This window comes from Pyrgilauda ruficollis, unplaced genomic scaffold (genome assembly GCF_017590135.1).
Source record: "Pyrgilauda ruficollis isolate IOZ18807 unplaced genomic scaffold, ASM1759013v1 scaffold71, whole genome shotgun sequence".
In the NCBI taxonomy this organism is placed as follows: Eukaryota; Metazoa; Chordata; class Aves; order Passeriformes; family Passeridae; genus Pyrgilauda; species Pyrgilauda ruficollis.
This window is the reverse complement of record NW_024528933.1, coordinates 1,662,312-1,690,063: the sequence shown is the minus strand read 5'-3', so window position 1 is coordinate 1,690,063 and position 27,752 is coordinate 1,662,312. Positions and strand designations below refer to the sequence as shown.

Here is a 27,752-nt window from a genome sequence, read left to right as displayed (position 1 = left end):
GCTCTTTAAGATACAGGATTTATAAGACAAAATGGATTCATGAAAGTCTGCATAGTAAGGATTTAGTAAGAAGCCAGTGCAGCACTGTGTTCATTAAGGTGAACTCCTTGTGTGGATTTAGGTGCTGTTTTTTCCTTATGGGCAATGTCACTTACTGTTGGTTGAAGTAAGGAAGAAATGAATGCGTAATTGTGGGGTTTATATCTGTTTCTAATAATGACAGTCTTTAATTTGTTGAAGGAAGTCACCATCTCAGGATTTCAGCTCATTTTCGTAAGAAAGTCAATACTAAATTTATTGTACTTTTTAGGTATGTGGATAGAGCTTCTTTATACTGCTTCTATTGTTTTTTAAGTTCTGTGGATAAAGGACATGATCTATGGAGTTGGACCAATTACTTATATGTGTAATGTTACGGGCAGTGTAAGTAAATCAGGTTAGCCCATAGCTTTTGTGAATGCACTTAGTTGGATAGAGCCTACTGATTGTTATCTTAGGTTGATGTAGACCATACATAAACCAAAACTAATGCACCATTTCTTAAAGAGTGTCTGGGTAGGGATTGTATTTTGGTTTAAGTAGTTTTAACATGGAATAGGTAAAATTTCTGTCTCTGACTAAACCAAAGAGTGTGTCTAGAAAATAGGATTATTTGTTGATGCTTGTTTATGTATTTAATCTGTAAGAAAGACTTTCTCTCCCATCTTCAAGGGATAGAGCAATGATGTAAAATGTCTTTAATATGCACATACATTAATCATGGTTTTAGCCCTCCACTGGACCCACTCCAGGGTCTCTATGACTCCCTTCTAGTGAGGAACCCAGAAATGGACACAGCAATCCAGATGTGGCCTCACCAATGCTGAGTAGAGAGGCAGGATCACCTTCCTCAACCTGCTGGCAATGCTCTTCCTAATGTGCCACCAGGACACACTGCTGGCTCATGGACAGCTTGTTGACCTGAAGGACTGACAGGTCCCACTCCACAGAACTGCTTCACTGCACATCCAGTTGCAACCTGATTGCAAGCTGGCTAATGAAATTATTTTGGCATTTCCATATCAAGAGCTAGAGAGCTGGAGTATAGGGATACCCTGTCCCTTTGGCCTTCATGTACAGACTTTGGAAACGTATGACTGGATATAAACTGTTACGGAATCTTTACAATTTTAGTTTTCATTCTGTATTATTTTTAGGCAACCTTGTAAAAGATATCAGCAACACTCAATTATTTGACAGTGAACATTCTTCAACATTAGACATGATGATGTAAGTTATCATTTTCCCAGCTAGCTGGAAAATCGTTGTCTGTTATGAGTGTTATGTAGTTGTGCATGCCATCCATTGTAGGAAGTGTGCTCTGGGTCTTCAAAGCATATGGAATCACTACAAGCTCAGTTGTATCCTTCCTCTGCTGTAGCAGCTATTTAGTGTTTCTGATAAGCTTTCTTTTTTTAGGAAAATAAGACCTCATGGTTTCTGCTTTCCTTATTCCTGTGGAATTAAAACAACTGTTGTGTACCTGGTGTAGTGGTATGTGACCAACTAGCTGACAGGAGCCTATCATAGTACCAGCAGCACCATGTGATGCCTCACCTTTTCTAGCTATCAGAATGGGTATAATGGAAAAAAGCTGAATTAAGTGTGCTGGAATGCCAGCAGTAAAAACCACAAACATAGGTTTTATTAGTTCCTTTGCTTCTTGAATGTGTGTTACCTCCCTGGTTCTTTAACTAGAGAATCTGCTGAAAAATGCGGTTTTGATAATCTTGACCGTCTCAAGCAAATAGGAGATGCCTGGTCATCAGAGACTTTTATTTTTAAACCTCCAGTTTTTTGTGAAACATCCAAATATCCCAGCCATTTTTTCTGTGTTTCACTCAATAGCTACAGCATGTAGCAGATTCATTTGTAGCATAGTGCATTCACACTACGTCATTGTTAAAAAGTGTCACCTACAGTATATAGCCCTTCTGACTTGTGTGTTTTCTCTGTAAAGTAATCTTTCTGGTTATCAGTTTTAGTTTTTTTTTCTGCTCTGCTGGGACAGAGCAGACATCTTGCTAATAATTACTTGAATCTAATAGGTCAAGGCTCTTGGTTACTTTTTTCTGCAGTTGGTAATTCTGTAGTTCAAAGGCATATATAGTTAAAATGATGGTGTGTATGTGTTTGTTTAGGTTGGGGTAGATAATAATCTGAAATACCAGCTTTAGTTCTGCTGAAAGCAATTCCAGCCTAAGTTCTGCAGCTGGTCTTGTGACTTTTCTGCGGGTTTTGACAAAGTGCATGCTTACTGACTGAACTGAGTATTGCTCAGTGAAAATGACAGTCAGGCTCAAGTGTGAGAATGAGAAATACTGCACTACAAATAAATTAAAATATAAGAAATAAGAAGCATTTGGTGTAATACAGAGTATAGTTTCTATAAGATATTTTTAAAGGACCAAAGTCAGAACTGTAAATGCCACATGAACTCATGTAGGGGCTTTTAATGAACATAATGAACAAAACAGCCCTTTTTTGAAGAAAATCAGGTTTTTTTCTAGCAAGCTTCCAGTTACATTTTCACCAAGCACTATGTCAACTGCTTTTCAGTGAGAGGGTTCTGTCAAGGATAATGAGATTGATGCTTTTTAATTGTTAAGCTTGTCTCTAGAACATTTCTTACCTGTGTCCACCACATCTTGTAATTTCCTGCATCCTAGCTAACAGACAAATTTGGGGACTTAGTGTGTTTTTTAATATCAGATGTGTTTGTGTTTTTCCTTTGCTCCTTCATATTTAATCAGACATGTCTTGTCTTGTACTTCGGTGCACTCTCATATATGATGGAATTGTGTGATGTTAAAAACATAAATTATGCTGCTAAACATTTTTTTTCATAATATAGAAGCAGATGAGGAATTAAAGTTGCATTAATGATAAAATTTGGACATTGTCAGGAACAAAAATAGCAGAGAGATGGTGGAGAAAGGTAAGGACTCTGTGCTAGCTTCCCTTTGTATTGTTGCTTGCACAGAGCTATTGCTTGTCTCGCTGTTGGATCAGAGTGATTTCTGTAGATTATTTGGTTTAGAAATGAATTGTTGTACAGGTGTAAGCATATTGCCTGCAGAAGAACTGTCTTTTTCTTATCCCTCTGTCTGGCCTAGACAAAAGGTCTTCAGCACTTAGATGGAAATACCTGATTTATTAGTCTTACAGATATGCATGCATGTATAAAAACAAAGAACTACTAAGTGTGTCATATGAAACTGTACAGAATGTTCATAGAAGAAGTCTATGAACCTACAGTCAGTAATACCAAAGCACAGAGATTGCTGCTAACATGTCAGATTGCTATTTTAAGAGAATAAGGAGTGAGTAATGAAAATAAGTTTCTCTGCAGTACCTTCTGTGAAGTGGGATTTCCAGTAAAGATAGCAGTGCTTTGTACATTCTGGCTAGATTCATTTAACATACAGTGATAATTTTCCACTTGCCTTTGTATAGTAGTGATTTTGGAAGGGACATAATAAATTTTCATGGTTCCATGTATCTCAGCTTTGATAATACCATATGGAACTTCAACAACTGAAAAAGTGTAGAAACATTTATTTCAGAGAGTGCTGAATAATATAAATACTAAATTATTTTGTATTATTAAAATATTATTTTATAATATAAAATAATACTTTACAATGAAAGTTATTAAACATTGTTTATGTATTCTTGCTTTATCTCTTGAACTCTTTCCTAAAGTGTACTGTTTTGTAATTTTAGAAAGTCAAATATGGTGCTTAGCAGACTGTTATTATGACCCAACATGATTTTTGTGATAAACTACTTAGTCCTCTTTTGTTGTATGAGGCAGAATATGCATATACATGCAAAAGTTTAACCTATCTTAATGCATTTGGATCTTTTCCTAATTTCTAAGGAATTCAGAATGCATTTTCTAAGAATTATTGTTGTATTTGCTTTTTTCCAAACACAGTCATGTGAGTATAAACATGGAATCGTCTTAATTTTCCTGAAACTCAAATACTTCAGTGGAAGAAATAAAATAAGAAATTTATTTTTTATCCTTCCTTTGCATTATTGGAAACCAGCTCCATACTAATAGCAGGCTGTAGGCAAGAGAATTTAGTGTATTGTCATATGAGGTTTATAAACATTAGAAGGACTGATAGAACACCAAAATTCTCTTGATATTCATATGATGGGTGACGTACCCTCTTCTCTGAGTTATATTCATGGCAGTTGTACCCCACTCTTGGCCCTTGAGGTTGAATCTGTTTTGAGCTAATGACAGGTACAAACACTGTTTATGAGGCTGTTCTGATGGTCTTATTTTAAAGGAATGGAAACCTGCAGATTAGAATAATAAACATAATTCGCACAGTGTAACATTCATATTTTTGTTAAACACTTCTTGATAAATAAGGTGGATTTTGTGCTTCAGTGTAACAAATTAAAGATTGCTAAATAGTAGATAAAATTTTAGGCGTGGGTTTCTACCATCCTTTTGCAAACTAAAGGTTATGCTGCATGTTGAAGCTATCTTAGTCACTAGTGCTTCTTTGACTTTGGATTGACTGTTGACTTGAAATATATCTCAAAAAGCACTCTTGACAACTATGACACTATTCACCATTTTGTTAGGTGAAGAGACACTGGACTGGTGAGGGGGGAGTTGCTTTTATCCCTTTTTTGCTCCTGAATGGGGGTTGTAAATCTGGGAGACTTTACTTAGCAACAACAGATATCTCTTCCTGCAATTTTCATCCATCCTACAAGCAACTGAATTGGGAAACAAGAATGATAAAGACATATTTCTGGGAAGTGGATGCACAAGCAAGATAGATAGCTTAAAGACTCTGTGTAGTCAAATACTTCATTTCCTTGGTTAATTAAGACTATACATTTCTTAGTGTAAACTGTAAGTTTACAATATTTTTCATGTGAAGGAATTCCAGTAAATCATTCTGGATAGTGTGAATGATCACAGAGTGGGAGTAATGCTAGTATTTTTGCTTTACTCTTACCATGGTAGTGTTATCCTCAGACATATGTAATGGTTTTTGCTCTCTCACAGTCTATATCAAACACTTACTCCCAGGTTTGCTCTTGTTTTCCAAGGCTGTCATAAATATACAGACCCATGAAAAGAGCATATTTTGCCCTTACTGCACGCAAATATACTTGAATCATAATGCTGTAGGAAGAATCATTTGTTTTGACAAATTTCTGTCAGAGTAGTATTTCACCTGTAAAAGTTGGATAAAGTTTCTGCCTGTCTTGATTCTCCTGACTTGAAGTAATTTCAGAGTAGCAGAAAATTAAAATGAATTTTGCATTATGACATATAAGACCATTTTTGACAGCCTCTTCCTATATTTTCTATATGAGCTTTTTACAGAAGTATGTGTAATGTGCATGTGTGTTCTACTCTGGTTTTACAGAGCAGAATTTTTACCCTTCTAAAAATTAGAAGACTAAAGAAGAGAAAGTGCAGTTCAGCTTTCCTTACCTACATATTTCTCTGTTGATATACTGTCTTCTCAAGCATCTTTCTTTACTGAGTGGAAGAAAACAGAGCTGCTTCTGCTATCCTATTTTTGTTGCAAGTATTATTAGGCTATTCAACTTAAGCTTTGGATAAGAAAAAAATTCTTTGACGCTGTCGACCTGGTGTCTTTAGAACTTATTTTTTGGTTACTGTAATAAGCAATGCTGCTGTCCCTTTTTAAGGACTGTGATAAAGAGCATGCAAAGCTTGGTTAGCAGTCTTTTTCTGTCTGATTTTTTTCTTCATTTGGCTTTCCTGTCTTTAACAGTCTTCCATGACTCCGGAGGAAAATGGTTGCAAAGGCAATGGTTAACCTCATGAACTCAGAGGAAGGCTTCCCTGACTGCAGCAGCTCCTGGACTAGCCCCTGATATCTGTCCATACCAGCAACAATATGCATTAGGAGATTGTGGTTGGTTGTGCTTATTTCTCCAAAGAGTCGTCCTGCTGCAGTCTTTACAACATGTAATCCTTGGAAAGGAGTCGGTTTCCTCAGTGGGTTATTCCATCTTATGTATTCAGCTCTATTAGAAATTAGATTCTCTGTATGGTTTTTATTTTCCAGATAAAATTCCCTGGGACAAATGGGGAAAATGTCTTAGTGTTTGTTTGGATGTTTATTTTAGACTGCCATGAGCCTCCTCTCTTAATTCCTTTTATCTGTATGCAGGGGAGTGTAGAAGTCTCCTGCTTGTCTTACCTGTGAATGCTGAAAGCTGCTGATGAGCAATGGCTGACTTACGGGATGTGTATTACTCAGGAGGCAGTTGTTTGCTGGAGGACTAACTAGAGTCTTCTGGCAATGGGTTAACCCAGGGTCAGCAACTCTGGAGGGAAGGAGCCCTTTAAACTGATAAGTGTAGAGAGAAAGTTTATGCTATAGTTCAGACTGTCTTTCTAAATTACCTTTTCTTTAATGCATTGAGGCCCAAGTGCACATGTGTACATGTACCTTAAGATTTGGAGCTGTGTGAGGGCTCCTGATGGTATCTTTAGAACTGCTGACAATTAAAAATGATGAGTACTAGGATATTTTGTTCTAGCAAGAGGGTATAGTTTGCAGAAGCCCTGCTTATATGCAGATGGTGGGAGCATTTCTCCTATTCTAATAACTTGATAAGTAAGCAACTGTTACAAAGAATTTCTTGCTGATGCCTAGCTATAATCTAAAATAAATTGGAAGTAATTATTTTAGCATAACTGATTCTATAGCACAGTTTTAAATATGCTACCTCTTCCTATATTTGAAATGGATAAGTATTAAAAAAAAAAAAAACAAAAAAAAACTAAAAAAAGGAGGAATAATCAAAAGTATTATATTATGAAAAATAGAGCCCAGACTATTGTATCATACTGAAAACAGCAGATTCTGTAATTGTGGGTCAAGATCAGTAGCTTCAAAAATGCGTGCAATACCACCATAAGCTATTATCTGCATAGATTTGATCTCTCTTGATTTCTGAATATCATCGTTTTAATAGTGCCAGGTGAGACTGTGGCAATCATAGTTGGAGGATAAAAATTTTTTACATAAAACAGGACGCTGCGTGCTTTCCTGCTCTTGATGGTGCATTTTCTATATGTGTTACAAGTAAGAAAGAGTGACTTTTTTGTGAAGTTAACTGTGGTAAACAAAGGACTTTGAAGTTGTTCTCAGGATGTAAAAACACATGATTAGAATTCTGACCTGCCATATTAGAAGATACTGATAGTCTTCCAGGAAATCCCAGTAGACTCCTGCTAATTTAGGATGCTGATTCCTCTCAGATCAAGGACTCAGTGTCTTTTCCTTGGAGCTGCAAGTTCATCTCTGACAGCCTAGTCTAGAGTACCTGGGATTGCTGCTGCCCTGTTTCTTGTCAGCAAAGCGATCTTTAAAACTACTTTGGAGTAGATTAAATTGTCAGAAGGCCAGCTGGTTTTGGAAGTAAGAAAATGCTTATTGTTGACAAAGACTGATTGAAGAAATACACTAAAATCTACCCGATACACTTAAAAGCAGCACAGCCTCTTTTTGCAGAAGACTCAAGGCCATTAAGCAGTTTCAGGCGTGCATAAAGCTGAAAAGCAGTACACTAGTTTCTAGGCTTTGTATGTCTTTAAGTTACTTTTCCCCCATCTGATGGGCTATCATTTAAACTTGGCAACACTGCTAGAAAGTAAAACATGTGAGTGTAAATAAGAACAAGACATTTCTTCTGGAAGAAGTAATAAATTCTGGAGCTTTTCAGTCTGCTAGTTTTTACTACTCTTTCAACTACATTGCAAAACAAGTTGGGTTTTTTTTTTTCCTATCTTTTTAAAAGCTGAAAAGTCTACATGGGAGCTGAATAGTTATTTTAAAAACCATTTTCAATTCATCTAGTAGACAGACGTAGGATTAGTGTAGTCCTTAAATAAGAAATTGCAGTCATGTATGTCACTCATAATTACATAACCTTCATTATTGGCAAATTTGGTATGTTGGTACTGCAGATTTTCAGGATACGTTTTCCAGTTATACAGTCTCCTTTAGGACTCTTAAATATAAACTAATCAGGACTGTAAAGACTCCCACAGTGCAATCAGAAAAGAGTTGTTTAACATGATTTGAAAATGTTTTATATCTTTTCAGTTTAAAAAAACAACCCATATTGATCAAAATAAACCTAGGGAAAAACTGCATCTAGATACAGGCCAAGTGATAATTGCAATTTCAACATTGCAAGCTTTTAGAAATGGCTCACTGGGTTAGCATTACCTATGCAGATTTGAGTTTAGACTTAAAGAAACTTGATAAAAGTTGAACTCAGTGGTTACTTACTTTCTTTTTTTCTGAATTGCTGATATGTATTCCTTGTAATGAATCTCTTTTGCCTGACATTATTTATGTATGTATTATTTATGTATGTGTTATTTGTGTAAATTTATGGAGACAATTCTGAACAGTTTTAGTACTTTTAAAACCCATTAAAGTTTAGTTAAGTTTTATTTCTATTTTTTTTCATCAATTTATTAATGGATAAAAGCTTATTTACAGAATTGTGGCTTTTCAACATCCTGCAAGGTTTCAACTAATATATAGATAAAAAAGATTGTGTAAATTGTCAAAATAGTTTGCAGTATTTGATAAACACTTGTGCAAAGTTTGTATCTGATATTTCTCTATTATTTTAAAATACATCCCAGGAACTTTAATTTCTAAAAGTTGAGTTAAATAATAGAATGAGTACACAACAGAAATGTGACAAAGACAATAAAATGCAGTTGTAGTCTTCGATTTTGTCAAGAGACAAAATGTTAAAATGTGAATTTATGAGCTAGAAGCAACCAGTTAATACTGACATTTATTTGCTTTGTCTTTTCTCTTGGCCTGTATATTTTCATTGTATCCAAACCCCATCATTCATTCTTGAATTGTAGTTCAAAGGTTTAGCTTCTCTGAGTCTACAGAGCAAACTTTTTTCCATAGAAAAGTCCTTTGTTTTTTCTTTTGTGATAACCATAGACTTTGAGTTCTACATTGCTGTATGTATTTCAGTTTAGAACTTGACTGTTTTTGTGATTTTGCATATGGTTGCTTAGCGACACTTGAGAATCTAGAAATAGCATACTCTTCCTTTTGTATGGGGGTTTCAATTTTAAACAAACTTTAGTTTCTAGTTCTTCCTCATTTATTGCAAAATGCTTAGGAGTTTGAGGGGTTTTAATACTGTTTAGACATAATCTTGAGATTGTGTTTAAGAGGGGCTGACAGAAATAACACAAATACAACCATACAGCCATAGAATTTTAAGTTTCAGTTTTAAAAAGACAGATAATTGGTTCTCCTCAAAATGCCAATTTATAAATTTCATATGCTGTATGTATTTCCTTGCTCAAGGAAAAAGATATATAGTGTGAAGAAGAGAACTAAAACACACTCTGCTTGTCAGCTGATACATTGTCAGTAGGGAACTTGTGAAAGGGTAAACTGAAAGCATCCTCCATGTTTGATGTTACTGCTTGCCAAAGCAGACAGTTGACTGCAAATTTTTGTAGGTTTATGCTTCTCCTGCAATTCCTTTATACACTCATTGCTGAATTTCCCTCCTGGTAGAGAAAGTTGTGCTCAAATACTTGTGCCACTTAGTATTATAATTGGAAGTAGGAATTGTACTGAACCTAGTATAAACTTACAATTTCTTTCACTTCATTTAGTGACTACTAGATTAATTAGAAGAAAAAATTATTTGATAGCCAGTATAAAAAGTCTAAAGTATACTTTTTTTCTTTTTTAAATCAAGCTTGTAGTTATAGTAATTATAAAATGTGAAATCCATGGAAAATCCTAGGAGAAGAAAATTTGTATAAACACAGTTAAATGGATATTAACGTAAGGCATTTCTTGCCTAGTCTTAAAATATCATCAACTCTCAGTGTTTCTACTGTCAAAAGATGGAGAAGACAAGTACTAATATTCACAGCTTTAGTTTCTATTTCCATGCCTGCAGTCTGCAATCAGGAATACTTCAGATAGAAGGTAGTTTCCCACTGTTGAAATATCTCAAAAGATTCTGTCTCTCAGTCTCAGTTTGTGTCTTGGATGGTTTCAGATGACATGGTGCCCTTTGATCAGCACTTGCTAAATCAAACACAATGGTCAGAGAAATTCCCTTTTCAGTTAGGACCTGAACCTGACACATTTCTTATTTTCATTGTTTGATGTGTTCATTGAAAGTGAATGACGCAGTAACTGGTGCAGTTAATCCACTGAGCATATGCTTAAGATAATAACAGCAAATATTAGCTTAATCTGATGAAATAGTTTAAGAAACTCTTGTTCATAATATCTGAAATTTGACACTGCTCTGATTCTGAGTCACTCTTCTGACTCTGTAGTTCCAGTAAGTTAGTAGTCTTCATCACCACAGGCAGAGCTTGGTTTTGATCCTTTGAGTTGCAGGATTGCAGAGGCAATTCTTCTTTTACCTTCAGTAAATGAGGGAAGCATCTTGTGTCACTGGAATCTGTGCAGCTGGATCACAGGTACTTTTAGATACCTAATCTGCTTCATAAAAGAGTTGTATGTGAATCATTTAAAAGTCTGATGGGGCAGACATAGTTTGTCAAATGCAATCCCACTTTTGGATAAACAAACACACTGAGATATTTATCTTCAGAGTGACTTAAATTATCTTTTAGAGAGGGAGGGAGAATTTCAGAAAAACAGTTCAGTTCTTAGCTATTAAGTTGCCATATTTTTTGAGACACTGAGGGAGATAATGCTGTAAAGGACAGACTGGAAAGCAATTATTTCCCCCCACCCCTGCTTTTTTCTGCTGCGTTCTTTCAGGATGAGTAATTTCTTTCAGTGTTGAATTATGCTTCGGCAGTTTTATGTGGCTTCTTCAGTTGCCGTGAATTCCTTGACATTCCTTCTTTCTTTGAAAGTTCTTACTTGAACCTTCTGTGATGCTTCTTTCAAGTGATTTTGTTCGCTTGTTCTTGAGGAATGTACCAATTATAGAGCCTCTGCAAAGAGCTGTGCTCTTCAAGAAGACCACTCTGTACAAAAAGTACAGGCTGGTGCTTTTATGGTTAATTTTAGAGAACTGGACTAGATGTGTATGTATTGTTATAATGCATATACAGTGGGGTTTCTTTCCCCTAATTTTTACAAATTCTAGCTAGAGTAGTTTAAAGGTTTTATTTTGTTGTTCTTCAGATTAAAAAAAAAGTGTGAGCAGAAATCAGTACAGTATCTGTTTTCAGATCTCTTAAACACTTAGAAATTTGCTCAGTGCAAACACGTGGGCCTTGAGTAGCCTAATATTTGCATTCAAAATTGTAAGAATTAGTGAACAGAATATTAGCAGGCTTCAGATGTTAGAAATAATAAAAGAAACCAACTAACTAACTAGTTAGGATGGGAGATTGTAGGATAGGATACGATGACAGTAATTGGTTGAAAAAGGCAGACTAAATCTGTTTTACCTTCACAAGATCAAGAAAATAAAACTCAGAATGTGGGTAGCAGTCCCCCCAGTGGCATGCAGCTTATTCAGTTTGGTGTAGTGTGACATGTATGATTTTCTACATATAAGACATTTTATTCGGTCAGCCACAAAGAGCACAACTCTAGAGAAAGAAGAACTCACCATGAGGAATTGAATCTCTTAAATGAGACTATGAGTGAAATATGAGACCTGCTTTGTAACTGGTGTGATAATATCCTCTTGTACCAAGAATGGTCCTGCAATAAAGGAATTCCTTTCAGGATAGAAGGGAGCAGGTACTGATAGTCAGAAGTTTTCTTTCATCCTGTCATCATAAAACAGATGGCTAAACTTTGGCCATTGTGATGCCCCTTTTAAACACTTAATCTGTTTACGTAAGTGTCTTTCTTGCAGGAGCCTAAAGCAAGACACAGCCACACATGCCATCTCAGAAGTGCTGAGTTGAATTAATTCTGTAAATTGATTACTGTCTCCTGCCTATACAGCTAGCATCTAGTTAGCTTTCACCACAAAGTCATGTCACTGCTAATGTTTGTCATATTGGTTCAAAGGACAGAATTTTTTTTCTGCGAAGCTGCTTTTGAGCCAATTGGTCTTGTAGCATGTCCTCTTTCAAAGTTTTGCTAAGGGGACTTTGCCTTAAGTGAACCTCATGAAGTTCCCATCAGCAATTTTTTTTCTTCCTGTGAAATCTCAGTGAGCAGTGGTCCAGCTCTCTACTGAGCTCTCAGTTGCTTCCCTCAGAGTTATATAATTTATGAACTTGCTATGAGACGCTCTAGCATAACTTTGAGGTTGTTAATAAAGACAGTAAGCAATATTGGCTCTATAATGGATCCCTGAGGAAAGCTTATAATTGCTAGCTACCAGTTGTACTCCATGTGACAGGTCATCACCTCTTCAACCTAACAGTTCAGCCAGTTTTACAGACACCTTAGCTAATTTTCAATTCAGATCTCAAATCTTTGGCAATAACGAGATGAGAGACCATCTCAAATACCTTGCCAAATTAAAGGTATATGCCTCCTCTCCCTTCATTCTTACAGCCGGTCATGTCTTATGTCAAATGTAGTGAGGTTGGTAAAGATTTTTCCATGGTAAATGTGTGCTAGTTGGTTTCAGTCACCTTGTCTATTAAGTGACTGGACATTATTTCCAGGATGATTTGCTCTGTGACTTTGCTAGGGAAAGAAGGAAGGCCTTTATTGGGTTTATGTAACTTGTTTGTTTGTTTTAATTTAAATAATACCAGAAGGGAGTGGACCAAATCAATTGGCCTAGGGATGCTCACTGTCCAGAAAGGAAACCGTAAAGGAAATGAAACAACTAATCAAAAAAATCTTCAAACCCTGAACACTAGAGCAAGCAGTAAAGAAACATTTGTTGGAGACTGTTAAGAGAGATATTGTAGCTGAAACCCACCTGAAATATGTGCTACAGTTTGAAAAAGTTAAGATAAAATAGTTCCAAACCATCCCCTGCCCCCAAAGAGTCTTAAGGAGCTCTCTAGAGACTGCAGAAGTTTTTATGGCTCTTACATGGAAAAGGTCAGCATTTAAAACTTAAGTTTGCATTGCTGAGAAACAGGTAGGACCAGTAAACAGAGACAGGACAAATGCAGGTGGGAAGTTGAGAAGCCTAAAAAGGCTTTTGAAGACTGGTTTTCAAAGCTTAAGCTATTACAGTAAAATTTTGTTTAAATAGAGTGAAAAAGATAACAATAAGGAAGTTCACAGGTTTGCTGAATGATAACAGTGTAAAATGACATATTGCGTTTTCAAGGCCTAAAAGAACAGTCTTTTCCTTGGTCAGTATTTCATATTAAATGATTGTTAAGATGTCTTTCAACGCAAACCATGCTGTGATTGTATGTTTCTATGCTAAATGAAAGATGAAGATGCCAACAACTTGTGTATGCTTTGCAGCAGATAGATCAAAGGCATTAGACCTATTTGAAGTATCTGTACTCTACTTGATGAGGTCAGGTAGAGTAGTTGCTTGTAAATATATTGAAGTTAATATTCTTCACTCATGGAGGTGTGAAGAAACTGAAGTATGAAATTACTCTAACCTAACTGTTAACAGCCAATGGACTGGCAGGTTGCCACTATAACTTCCATCTACAGAATGGGCTCCAGAGGGAGCTGCAGTAACGTGGCTGACTCCATACTTTGAAGATGGTAGTCAGTCTTTTGGAAAAAGAAGGTGAAAGGGAGAAAGTAAAAAAAAAAAACAAACCAAAACAACACAACCGAAAAAAAAGCACGGTAAAGAGAACTATCACTAAGCACAAATCAACACACTTTTATTGGGGAAGCATTAATGTCGCTCCTGTAAAGTAAAATCCTGCTTCATTAACCTGCTGGAATTGCAGAAGGGTGACAACAACTGTGTGGTAACAGTAATCCTATCTGTATTTTTTCAATTGCCTTTAACAAAGCTCCACATGAAAGGTTGTAAAGAATTTTGTTTTGCTCTGGAGGAAAGGTCCTTTTAGCAATGGGAACCAGTTAAAGCAGGAGAAATAAAGAGTAGTGCTTATGTGCCACTTCCAGGATGAAAAATTGGAATCACACTGCACAAACTGTTAGGCTTCTAGTCTTTCTTGAGTAGCATTTGCTTTTGCCTCTGTGGGAGGCATAGTACTGCTGATGGTTGGACTTGGCACTGGCTAACCCATGTGGGCATTTATAACTGAAGCCAGTCATTGGCTTGGGTGGGTTGAATCTTGTATTGCACATAGAAGTTTTTGGTTTGGACTTAACTAAAATTTTTCCATCTTAGATGTATCATAAGTTCAGTTGGAGATTATTTCATATACAAATTAATATATTTGGAGGCACTTCAGTTATTCTGACTATGAACTTCCCCTTAATTGTTTAATATAATTGGTTTACTTCTGCATGTCTTTCATCAGCTGAAAGAAAAAAGATATGTGTAGAAGTTCACTCTTAAAAATAGTGTACAATCACTATTGCATGTCAATTAGTGTCCAGAGAGGCAGTATATATATATATGTTCATAAACATATATACTGTGTTCATTCAAATAATGATTTTAAAGTTGAAAAGCAACTGATTCAGAAGATAGAGGTTCAGGCAGGAACCATGTCATGTTGATTTCAATCTTTAATTACATAAGGTTTTTTCAAGGAAATATTTTGCCATTCAGTGCAAAAAGCTAACATGCTGTGAAGACTTAAGACAGTGTGAAGACAAAAGCTACTGTCATCTGTGTAACAGAAGCTGATGATGACTAAGTTTTGGAGTATGAAAGAACAGCAAAGAAAATCAACCTGTGAAGGCAGATGAGTGATCCCAAAAATAGCTGGATTTCTTACGTGTCATGCAAAGCAAGTTACTTTAACTTTTCATGTTTATAATTTTCTCTGTAAGTTGTTTTACAGCTGAGTCAGAGGTGCGCTTGACTTACAATGTGCTTTAATGTACTGTGTGTACCAAAAGACTTCTTTTTTTAAGTTCTTTTCTTAAGTTGGCAAATATTTTGGCCAGATTTTTTTTTTGTGCCTTATTTCGGAGGGCAAAGTAGGGAAAAGCATAAATTTCCTCTGAAGGAGGTGCTGCTGTTTGTAGTACAAGTGAAATAAGTGAAAATACTAACAGTCAAACTTTAACAACAGTGACAGAATAATGTGTATTTGTGCATGAAATGCATTTTTATTTTAAGCAGAAGCTGCCTATTAAATGACTGTGCTCTGTTCTGTGTATTGTATGATCTTTGGCTGAAACAAGGGGGGTTTTATTGCTGGAATAGTGTACAGCTATATAGATAGATAATGTGTCAGAAATCACAAGTATAAATAAAGAATTTAAATAATGTCTTTCTTTCTAATATTTTCCAATTTGACTTTGAAACTTTAGTATTGCTATCCTGGCAACTTTATTTGTATGTAATTTTATTAAATTGAAAAAGAGTAATTCAATTTATTGTGCAGAGCTCAGCTGGTTAATATTACAGAATAAACTATGGTAGTAATATGGTAGTCCATCAGGGCTGGAAAATGGGAGGAATGATTTTGTTAATAAGTTTATTGAATAGTTGCTAGATCATAAGACATATCTTCACAAGTTTGGCTGGCAGTTCCCCTGAGACAGAGTGTTTATCTACCTCTTAAAAGGATTCTACCTCTTACTGGTCTTCTTTTAATCTCAAATGTTTTCTTGCCTAAAAAAGATGGGCTGAAACTTCTTAGTGTATGTTACAATCAGCATTGTGTCTGAATTTTGGAAATGCAGATGATTTACATACTCTAAAAAGCTGTTGTACAAAGGACTCCTTATGTTTGAAGTAATGCTAAGTGTTGTCAAATTAGAACTAATGCCTGGATGTTGACAACTTTATTCCCAGTAATACATTGGTATGGGTTTGGATTAATTTTTGAAATTATTTTAGTGGCATCTGTGTGATTGTACCTATTTTTTTTTATTTCCCCTTTTGTAGACTGAATCTTGAGGATGAATTGGATCAGATGAAAATACAACAATCTGTGAGTAAGTTCACAATACAGGAACTATGCTTACAGCAAAAAAGGAAGGGTATAGTATTTTATATCTGTGTATGTAGTTCAAGTGGGTTGAGCCTGGCTGGATGCCAGGCAGGTACCAAAGCCTCTCTATCAATTTCCTCCATAGTTGGTCAGGGAAGAGAAAATATAATGGAGGGTTCATGGGCTGAGATAAGGATAGAGAGAGATCACTCACCAAGCACTGTCATGGGCAAAACAGACACAGCTTGGGAATATTAATTGAATTTATTACTAAAAAATCAAAGGAGAAGTAAAAACAGATATTAAAACCACCTTCTTCTCATCCCTCCCTCCTTCCCAGCTCTACCTGCTTCCCCCCAGTAGTGCATGGAGACAGGGAATGGGGGTTATGGTCAGTTCATCACACGTTCTTTTTCCCACTGCTCGGGAAGGGGACTCCTTCCCTTGTTCCAGTGTGGGGTGTCTCCCATGGGAGACAGTGCTCCATTAACTTCTCCAGTGTGAAAAGTCCATGGGTAAGTGGGACTTACCCATCCCATGGATAAGTCCTCCACAGACTGCTGCAGCATGGGTCACTCTTCCACGGGGTAGAGTCCTTCAAGGACAGGCTGCTCCAGCCTGGGTCCCCCATGGATCACAGGAAATCTGCTCCCAGGAAATCTGCTCTGGTGTGGACTCCTCTCCCCGGGCCTGCAGGTCCCTGCCAGGAGCCTGCTCCAGCACAGGCTTCCCACAGGGCTCCAGCCTCCTGTCAGGCACTCCCTGCTCAGGTGTGGGTCTCCTGCACAGGCTTTAGGTGGATCTCTGCATCCCTGTGATCCTCCATGGGCCGCAGCTGCTTCACCATGGTCTGCACCATGGGCTGCAGGGGAACCTCAGCTCCAGCACCTGATGGAGCACCTCCTGCCCCTCCTTCTGCACTGACCTTGGTGTCTGCAGAGTTGTTCCTCTCACGTGTTCTCTCTCTGCTCTTCTCTGGCCACAATTATGTCTGCCCAATCACTTTTTTTTCCTTCTTATTTATGTTACCATGTTACTGTCAACTCTGATTTGGGCCAACCTTGGTCAGCGGTGGGTCCAGCATGTAGCTGCCAGCAACTGGCTCTGCTGGACATGGAAGAAGCTTCTGGCAGCCTCTCACAGAAGCCACACCTGTAGGCCCTCCTGCTACCAAAACCTGGCCACTCAAACCCAGTACAGTAGTCTGTCAGAATACTAATTATTTACATAAGGTTATTTTCTCTCCAAAGATTCATTTCCTTTTCATGACTGTGTATTTTGTAATGATATGGCCATACATATGATTTGAAAGCATATTTGCTCATTAGTTTTCTACATGTCTATTCAGTCTGACCATTTATATGAATAGATACACATTATACATTTGCAACTAATATGTCTATTCTACCTATTTATGAAATATAGTGAAATTTCATGCTTATTCAGACCTCTCTTATAATTCTAGTCTCACAAAGTATCTGAATTTGAAAGTAAATCAAAATGCTGAAATTGTAAGAATTGATCATAAGTATCTTCTTTTCTATCTTTATAATTTTATAATAGTTGATGGTTCTGTGAAGATGAGTCTTTGTTAGTCAGATGGGTAATATATTACCACTGCCTCTCTATCACTCCTCTGATTCTGTGTATTATGAGCTGCTCCTGAATAGTCTGGGAGAAATATTCAAGAGTGCATAACTACAGTCCATCTGGATATTGCATCTGTGGTGAATTCTTTATGCTTCTTTATTCTTTATTGTGCAAAGGAAGTAAGTAGGAGACTTGGAGAAGTACTCTACCCATTCTTAGCAATAAAGCTTTACCATTCTTTATTGCAGTTTTCTCCTGGTGGCTGTTTTCTATTTTTTGTGATAATGTTGACCACTTGAATGAAAAAAATATAGCTTTTTTCCTTAACTTTAAAATTGTGTCTTTAAAATTAGGCAGGAATATCAAGCTGCTGAAAACTGAAAGTTACCTTTTTCGTTTTTAATACTTCTTTCGTGTTGTGTTCATAGCCACAGAATTGAAGGTTTAAATGCTGACTTTAAGAAGCACTTCTTTGTTTTTTTCCAGTTGAGTTAGTGTTTGCAGAAAGAGAAGGGGAAAGATAACCAGTGGTGAGAAGGAGTTAAGGGCCTGCTCAGCAATACCTGGACTTTTCCAAAAAACAGTCCAATCTCCAGAGCTGCCAGTTCTTGACATGTTTAGTGCTTTAACAATTAGTATTTTATTTCTTTTTTTTTTTTCATTTTCTTTTCAGGTAACTATATGCTCTTTTAAAAATTTGTGGGTGAATGCACACTTCTGATTTGGTAATTAGTATAATGATTAGCTATTCTTTTGTGGGGACTAAGAAAAATGTTTAAACTACTTGTAAAGTGTTCTAGGAAAATTTTATTTACCTTTTCCAGTTTGTGTTGTTATGGATATCATTTAATGAAAAGGAAATGTCTAATAAGATTCAAGTCCAAAGATATGTATCAACAAAACTTTCCTGTTAGCACAGAAGACTGAGATTATTCTAGCTGTTTCCAAATTTTTACCAATTGAAGTGTAAGGAAATAGTTGCTCACAAGGTCTCTAAAAAGTAATTTCCTTATTGTTCCCCTTGAAAATCAAAAGGAGTTGCAGTCGTGACACATGTACTATTTGAGATTTTCTAGAAAGTTGCACCATAATGAGTGAAGCTGGATGTCCATCTTTGAGCATAAATTAGTGTAATGTTAAAAATCCTTGCTTATGTTCTCAGGAAGTGCATGTCTTCTGCCTTAAAAAGGGGGTTAAATGCCTTCTTCCTAAATAAAAATAAAACCTCATATCAATAATTTGTTTGGAGTCCAAACTTGATATCGTCTAAATACAGTTCATTCATAATTTCAGTATGTTGTATTTTATAAAAGGAAACCTGATGTCAGTTTCCTCAGTTTATCAGTGATGCTGGAATTCACTTTCACCTCAGCAGATAGATACCTGTTTTCATCAGGCATTCTAAAATCAAGGGATAAAATCTGTAAAAAGAGACAGAGCTTTCCTGTATTAAAATTTTCTGTCTTTATTGGATATCACTTGTGTTTGTCAGGAAGAAGTAATGAATAGTTTTGTTGTCCTTCCATACAACTTTTCAAATCCTCAAATCCTGGTCAAAGATGAAGTAGGTCAAGGGAAAAGAAAATTCTGTTCCTGCCATTCCCAATTTCTTTCCATTCTTATTCTGTTGCCCAATTATTTACTGGTAGTCATCAAATACACTGCTATTCGTGCTGTTCGTGCTATTCATGTCCTTATTTGTTTAAGAAGGTAAAGGATGTGTTGGCAGGTAGTCATGCCATTTCCTCCAAAAGCAGGAGAGTGGACCCATCAAATCCTATTCAGAAAAATAGCAAATGCCTTCTTTAAAAGCAGTAAACTGTTGGCCTGGTCTTTCTCCAAGGAGGCAGTTTGAAGGCTTCTTTTATTATGAGACTCCTGAATATACTGTGTCCTCAGTATATGTATCCCTAGGAGTGGCATTTCCTTCTGGTCTTCACCCTGGTGTTTCCCACCAGAAGTTTCTTTCTACCCAGGAACATGAGTGCCTACCACTGAAATCAGTAACACAATATCTTTGTGCACCATGGAGCCTTTTTTTATTAGGGAAATACTTCACCTGGTGTGTACTGTAGGCAAAAATGTCAGTCCTTTGATGGTTTGTATAGTTTCTTTGTAAATGATTATTACAGTGCTCTATTGTGTACTTTTTTTTTTTTTTAAAGGGGGGGTTTTTTTCTTTGTGTAAGCAGGCTTTCTGCAAATACTGTACTGTACTGTAGTTTCATAGTTCAAGTACCATTTTGGCAGCAGTGTTGAACTAAGTTGTCATCAGATTTGGTGACTATTAATTAGGAATTGTTTTACGTTCTAAGGCTAAGAGTTAACTATGTTTTCTCAGCGGGATGTAACTGTGCTTATGTAAGACCATGGTAATTTGTTGACTGAAGATAGCTGGCTTTATGACTTGTGGGTCTATTCCTTGAGGGAGATGTTATTTTTTTATGTAGAAATATGACAAGTAGAGCATGTCTTGCTGAGTAGACTGATATGATATATCTTTCTGCTGTTCTAGACAGACAGTTACAGGTGATGCTCTTTCACTGCCTCCCTAACCAATTCCTATGAACAATTACATAACAATTAGAAGGGAGGAGAGAAAAAGGGGCTTGAATGGGCCGTATATTTTCTGCTCAATAGAAAGGGTTAAGTTTCAGTGACCTTTGGCTACACTTCAATTTATGTTGCTTGTATCTTCTTTGATAATATTGAACATGTATAGTCTTTTCTGTTTCTTTTGCAGTGGTATTCTTTATTATCTGCATATAATATGTCTATTTATAGAGTTTTAAATTGCATTTTAATACATCCACATAATAAACATAACACCTTGTGTGCTTTGATCAGTTTTTTTGACTATGGGAAATAATTTTTCTTTTCAGTGGAGTACAGTAAATGCTGATATAAAAGCTACAACAGGCATTCAAATGAGTGAATATTTAGAAAAAGATGAAAAGCATGTTCGTATTATCTTTGTGTGTTACTTAAAGAATGTTCTAAATGTATGCAGTACCACTGTGCTGGGGGACTGTAGTCTGAAGTAACATGGGAACTAACATATTAATATCAAGGTAAAGGTACATATTCCCCAGATGCATAGTTTTACCTTTTTCAGCTTTTATTATCTTTAGAATAGTGTTCCATTTATTTCATGAATACAGAAGTATTAATTGGCCATGACATGTTCCAAAGACAAAAGAAAGGTCTAATTCACTCTAACAAACTTGTTAGTCACTGTTTATATCAAGAGGATTGTGAATCTACAGAGAGTAACACTGTTTTCTTCTACACTTGCTTTGTTTATAAATCAAAAAGTTTTTAAGTGACCTGCAATGTCTGCTTGTAGTTTAAAATGTTACTTATAAAGCAGACCTCCACCATGTAGCACAGATATTTATCCCTTAAGATTAATTCTTTAAGTTCATTTGGGGGAAAGAAGGACCAAAAAAGAAATACTAATATTGTGGTTCTTTTAGAGTATTGGGATTTTTTTGTTCTGTAATGCAGTATTTCATATTCTAAGATGAAATCCTTCTGATGTGTGTAATTGCTCATTTCTATGAGCAGTGGGCAATTTGTGAATGCTAAGCTCAGATTGACCATATATATTGGTACTTCTAAACATTTTTTTAATGAATAAGTCTAATTTTTAACTTGGGATTTTTAGTATCTAAAGTGTATAGCTGTCTCTGACAGTGATGCTTAGATATGTTTCAGTTGTCATTAGCTGTATCAATTTCTAATTGTTATGGTTTCACAGTATTTCAGTAGAATGATTTGTGTGATTTATCTCGTGAAGTACATGATCTTTAACTTAACAAAAACCAGGGTTTAAAGTTTTCATCCATCCTAATTCAGTTACTGTTTGCTTTGTTCACCAATCACTCTGATCCTCCTAGCAGGGGACAAGACCTAGAGAACAAAACTGATAGTGACTGTGTAGATAAAACGGCAATGAATTCTGCTTTTAAGGCATAGAGGGAATAGTCTGTAAAAGAATAAAAATTGGAATGAAAGTACAGTGTCTTTAACCTGCAGATCTATTGTACCTTTGAAAAGCTTGTACTCAGAAAAAAAACATACTGTGATGCTACAGAGATTCATAATTATGTGACAGAACACTTTGAAGAGAGGTCACTTTAGAAACTGACCAAAAAGCTTGTCAAGAAAATAGACCACATTATAAATAATTAGAGAAGTAAAGAATGCATTTCCTTAAAATGTCTGTGGATTGTTTTAGTGAAATACTAGGTGTCATTATGTATTTTACTTATTGTATGATAGAGATGTGTCATTTATTTTCTGATCAAGTCACTTTTTAAACTTAGTGAGGATGATGGGGTCAAGGGTAATACTCCAAAGAGGTATATGAGAGAAGTTTCACATGAGATGCTACAGAAGGTAAGATACCAACCCCAACAAACAGATCTAAATTTTAATATAAGAATTATATATATATTTATGTATGTATGTATGTGTAAATGTCAGTACTCATTAATTTAAGACGTCATTTTCCTTCAAAATTTAAAAACATGGCTTTCTGGAATTTTGCTCTGAAATTAATTCTAGGGAAATAGCTGTGAATGTTATGTAAGATAAACATGGGTAATGTCAGAAAAAATGAAAAGAGTGTTTAGGGGTGTAATGTTAAAAGCTAACAGATTATCTAAATTGTAAGTAGCATTTTGTCCCTTAACTTCGAATTTTGCCCCTTAACTTTGGGAACCTTAATTTTTTTGCTGGGTATTTAACTTTAGATGATATCAGGTGTTAATCTCCAAAGAGCTCCTCTACATAATAGAACTGATGCATAATAATGATAATTTCACTGTATGTTGTATTTAAATTTTAGCACAATGTTTCATGTGCAAATATGTGTATGTGGGTCTATTACTCTTTTTACAAGATAGTACTATATGCGTGCAGTGTTCTCTAGCTCAACAAATAATGGTAAGTATTTTATCTTTACTGCTTAACATTCTACAGATTTTGCCTCATACAGTAACGGGATGTTCTTAACTAGTTGATATTTGTATTGATATTTGTAATATACACAAGTAGTTTACTGTGTTAACAGGTGTTCACTTAAGAGGGCTCACTTGTATTTTACCATATGTTTTGTTTGCTTGCAAAGAAAAGGCATCCTTCAAACGGTATCATGCCTTTTGTTTGTCATTTTGCAAAACTATTTGTTTAATTACTTATAAATCTTTAAAAGCATGCTTAAATTGAATAAACACAAATCTATAACTTTGAATGTCAGTTCAGGTATGTCTATTTATTTTTTATCTGTGAATTAACTTGTAGGAAGTATGGTAATTTACAGCAGATGATGTGATTGCATATACTTGTAACGCTTGCCATATGGTCAGGCAATGAAGGCTGTCATCTCGTTATTACTGAATGACAAACATCATGTTAAAATAATAACACACAGAATAGGAAGTGCTCACATTCATTTATCTTAAGGTAGAGTGAGTAATTGAAATAATATGAATACTACCATCTGAAATGTCACAGTTTATGCTTGCTTATCATCTATATTTCAGAACTATAATTTTGTTTGCCAGGTACTGCATAATTTTTATCCCTATGGATATACAGAATTATGATGGTACCTTAGGGATAGGTGTAGAAGCTATTTATTGTTTATTTCCTTCCAGCTGTCATACATGACTTTAAGTGCTACTGAGTGCAAAAGGTTCCTTTAAAGAACTGAGAAAATAGTAGCTAAATCTCAGTTTAGGCAGGTGATTGAAGAAAGATATTGGTCTAACACATTGTCATAGGGGTGGAAAGTGCAAACTATGATTTTAATTATAACACTTTGTTTCACTAAAGCATTTGAAAAAAAATCCCTTATATTTCTAATTTCACCCATTAACTTTATGTAGCCATAATGTATTGTCTCTTCATATTAAAGATTTCCTATCAAACTCACGAATTCAGTATCCAATTCACAAATGCATATGAAGTTTGAGCAGCTCTTGTCCTAATTTGCCTAAGAGCTCCCATTTATCTGAATCATATCTGTAGTACCCACTTTGTACAACATTTCATAAATTTTAAAATAATTTAAGTGTTGGCAAAACATTGCTGTAAAAACCTAAAAGTAAAAACTTACAGAAATAATATGGTTTCAGTATTTTCAGTGTCAAAGATAATTTTGACATTTTGTATTGCTACAAATTGTGGGAACTGGCCAGTATTTTACAAGGTTGGGAGTTCAAGTTAGCCATGCACATGCTAGTATAGCTCCTGGAAAAACGGTCTTTCCTAACAATGTACAGAGAAACCCAGAATCCCTGACATATTTCTTAGTGAAAGAGTGGGGATTGAGCTTGTACAAAACCATCCAAAAATATTTCTCCAGGTATTGGAGTAAGTGGTTACTGAGCACAAATCTTCCTCTGATGTCCTTTCCAGGCTTCTGGGGATGTCTCACAGACTAATAATCACATTAGCATCTGCTAAAATAAAATTGCCCCTTATTTCTGGAAATTGTCCTTTATGTGGATAGTCCAGAACATCACAGAGAGTCAGTTTATTGTTAATAGACTTCAATATCCATAAACCTCAAAGTACTTTAGAAGCAAAACGTAGGTTGAATAGTGTCTTCTTCAAAATTTATGTGAGGAACTTGGAAAATTAGTCTCTTAATTGAAACACAGTAGATTTTTCCTTTCTGTAAATAGAAAACACATACTAGCTTCCATATTTTTAGGTGCTGAGTTGCTGATATCTCTTGCTAGAATTTGTTTGGGGTTTTTTGAAAGATCAAATTAATATTTTATTTCTGTGTTTATGACACTTGAAAGAACTTGTTGCTTCAGATAGCTAGTACAAAATTATCTATATTTCAAAGTAGTAATCCTTCTGAAAATGTTTTTTTAAAATTCAATTAGTATGTATAACAAAATCAGTAATGAGCTCAATATGCATCAGGAAGATTCATTAGCATGGCATACTTAAACTTCTGTGTCATTTTGCCTGGAAATTTAAGTTCTTTTACCATCTGCCCTTTGTTCAACAGCTGTATTATTGCAGCTAAGATGTTTTAGTCTGCACTACTTTAAAATTATTTTAAATTTAAGGACTACAGATAGCTTTTGTCCTTGCTCTTCGTGTGATATTATGGTCATATAATAAATATATCTGAAAACATAGTTTGGAGTTATTCAAGACAGGCTGAAATATTGTAAATGCTAAAATTGCTTATTTTAGGTACAACAACTAGAAAGAAGATTCAAAACTATTGAAGGGGAATTAAAGAAACAGAAAGAAGTAAATAAAGACTTACTGAATGAGAAAATGTATTTGAAAGAATCTTGGAAAGTGCAAAAGGAAGCTGCAGACACAAGAAAAAGAGAGCTGGAAACACTACATAAGAGGATTTGTGAGGTAAAAAAAGAAAAAGCAGAACTTCAGTTCTTGATTGATGAGAAGGAAAAAGAAGCTGCCTCTTTGAAGAGGTAAGTGACAGAAGCTAACAGGTTGAGAAATGAAAGTGAAGATTTGCTGAGTCAAGTGCAGGAACAGAAGTGTTTGCTGGATAAAGCCAAAGCAGTGGCAATCTCTGGGCAATGTAATTGCAAGATAACAGGCACCAAGGTTAAATTAAAAACAGCCAAGAAAAAGAGCTCTTTGGGACATCATGGAGCTTTTCTCAAACAGTCCATCAAGGTTATGAGTAATGTGTTTGAGAACTTCAGTAAGGACGGCTGGGAGGATGTGAGTGAAAGCAGGTACGGCTCTCATTAACTTAGCCCTGTAGAGGGGACACTGTGCATATGTAAAGCACTAGCAAATGGAGATTGAATTTCAACTACTGTTGATTTGGTATTCAAAAAAAATACTGTCAGATCCTTTGAAATATCTTGGGAGGTCTTGTTCGGAGCTTATTGACTGAAATTTGCATGCGAAATTAGCCACAACTGCATGAGTATTTGAATAGGTGCCAGGAAACCCAAAAGAAGGCAATGCTTGATTTCTTCCAGTGATGCTATTTTCATGCAGTCATGAGGCTTGAAATTGACAGTTTGGCAGGTTGATTTAATTTGCTGGCCTTTTGCATATTCACCACTGACAGCTAAGGATTCCCAGGCAAGCCTAGTAAGTCGGTTTAGTTATCTTGTGACATGCCGACCCGGGAGGAGAAACATTTTTTCCCCTTAATTTAGTTAGATAAATTTTGAATGACCCATTTCAGCTTGCTAGCAGATGTCTACAAGCTGTTTAACATCCTTTAAATTAAGAACCATCCACACTAATTATTTCCTGTATGTTTTATGCAGTCATTGTACTAACTTTAATTGAATGATGGTTAAAAATCTTTAAAGGTGATGGTTACCACATACAATCCCAGTCATGAATCAAAAGGCTCTCAGAAAATTCCACTGGCAAACATCATATAAACAATGAGAATTTTTGCTTCTCTTTATTATATACTTGAGGAGGCAGCAGTTAGCCACTAGGTAAATGGCTATCACACCTTGTCTTTCAGGACATTGTTCTAAGAGGCGAGCAAAGAAATTTCTCAAGCCTGTATGTATCCAAGATACAAGAAATATGGGAAAAGAGTAAAGAAAATAGAATTGTCTTCATAGGCTTTATACTCTGTGTGTCATGTGGAGCAAATGAATAGTGGCAAATGAAGCCTTTCTACTACTTCTCTCCATTCAAAATAAGAGGTTCCTGAACACAGTATCTCAAGGGAGAAAACAAATTAAGAACCATGTAATTAGTCAGTTGTTATCACTAATGTAAAGCTTGGGGTTTTTTTATGTATAATTAAATATTGCAGATCTGATTTTAATAAAAAACATACATGTTTGCACATATGGAAACATATATGCATGTTGTAATTGGTGAGTATTTAATTTGCTGTGTTGTTCTCTTTAAGAAAAAAATTGAGCAAGCACATTGTCATTCCACTTTTAGTTTGAAATGAAAAGTATTTGCATAGCTTCACTTGTGGCTAGCCATAAATACTGCTTTTAATAATTGTACAAATGTTGGGTTAGGGAATTCTTGTCGTAGAACAGTGAACATTGTTGAAGTTTCAAGATGTCATTCTCAACAACTTAGGGAACTATCCTAATTTAGTTTCCTCTGCTGCTTTTCAATAAATACCATTCTTTATTACTAGTAGCTGGCTCTCAGTTTTTAAATGCAAGCCTTCCATTTTCTAAATAGGGCATTCCTTAAAGCAGGTGAGGGAAATGTGTATGTAGTTAGAAATATCTCTGTGGCTGTACAACAGTTCTCATCAATCAGTGAGACATACCAATGTGTCAGGACAGGTTTTAAAAAGTATAAACATGTTTATGTGTGGACTCCTCATCAGTTTGAGGCCTTTTCTCTGGTTATGTAAACTGCACCTCTAAAACATGGATTTTTATGATGGTGTAGCTTAACTTGAACTCAGCTGTGCTGTTTTAAATACCTTGGTTTAAAAAGTAACAAATCAAGCTAGCCTTCTGTTTAGGGATCCCTTCACAAATCCACTCACACAAATGATGTATAGCCCCTGATGTTATAGAAGAGGATATATCCAAGACTTCACGTTTTAAAGTAGACTTCCCTGAATATAAGAAAGCAAATTATAACGTGGGGTAAGGCAGTGAAATACTGTAAATTAGGAGCACATTGAGTGCTATTCTAAGGAAAAATTGTAAGAAGATTTAAAGTTTCAGGTCCAGTTTCTCTACATGGCAGGAATCTCAGTGAAAGGAATAACAGGTTTGCAGAATATAAGAGCATTCCAAAGGGGTGCTAAATAGAGCTTTCCCTGAAGTGTGATTTCTGAGTTTGTCTCAGTCAACAATATAAATAAAGTTCAATTGAAACAAAATGTTATTAAGGATTGTGTATTTACTTGTTATATAATAACATGTGAAAATGAAGGAAAGTAGAAATGTAGTAGTTTATGAGCTGTTCACATACTAGAAGTACAATAAAGTATTTTTTCATTTGTTTCATTATTGAAATATTTAATCATTCAATATTTAATCAAATATTTCCTTATTTCACTTCTGTGGATTGTCACAAAAGTTGTCTTTTAGAAGCAGCTGAAGTCTCAGGCCTCTGCATTGTAGAGTGACATTGCATTTGACAGAGTAGA

General features: G+C 35.6%; 1 protein-coding gene across 1 annotated transcript in view; it reads left to right on the top strand.

Moving 5' to 3' along the window:
• The window catches only part of CNTLN (centlein), a 168,932-nt gene that overhangs the window by 80,665 nt on the left and 60,515 nt on the right, over positions 1 to 27,752 (top strand). Inside the window, 4 exon segments of the mRNA XM_041485556.1 lie at positions 15,994 to 16,039; positions 20,512 to 20,631; positions 21,941 to 22,030; positions 24,854 to 25,374. Coding sequence (XP_041341490.1) covers positions 15,994 to 16,039; positions 20,512 to 20,631; positions 21,941 to 22,030; positions 24,854 to 25,374 — 777 coding nt within the window.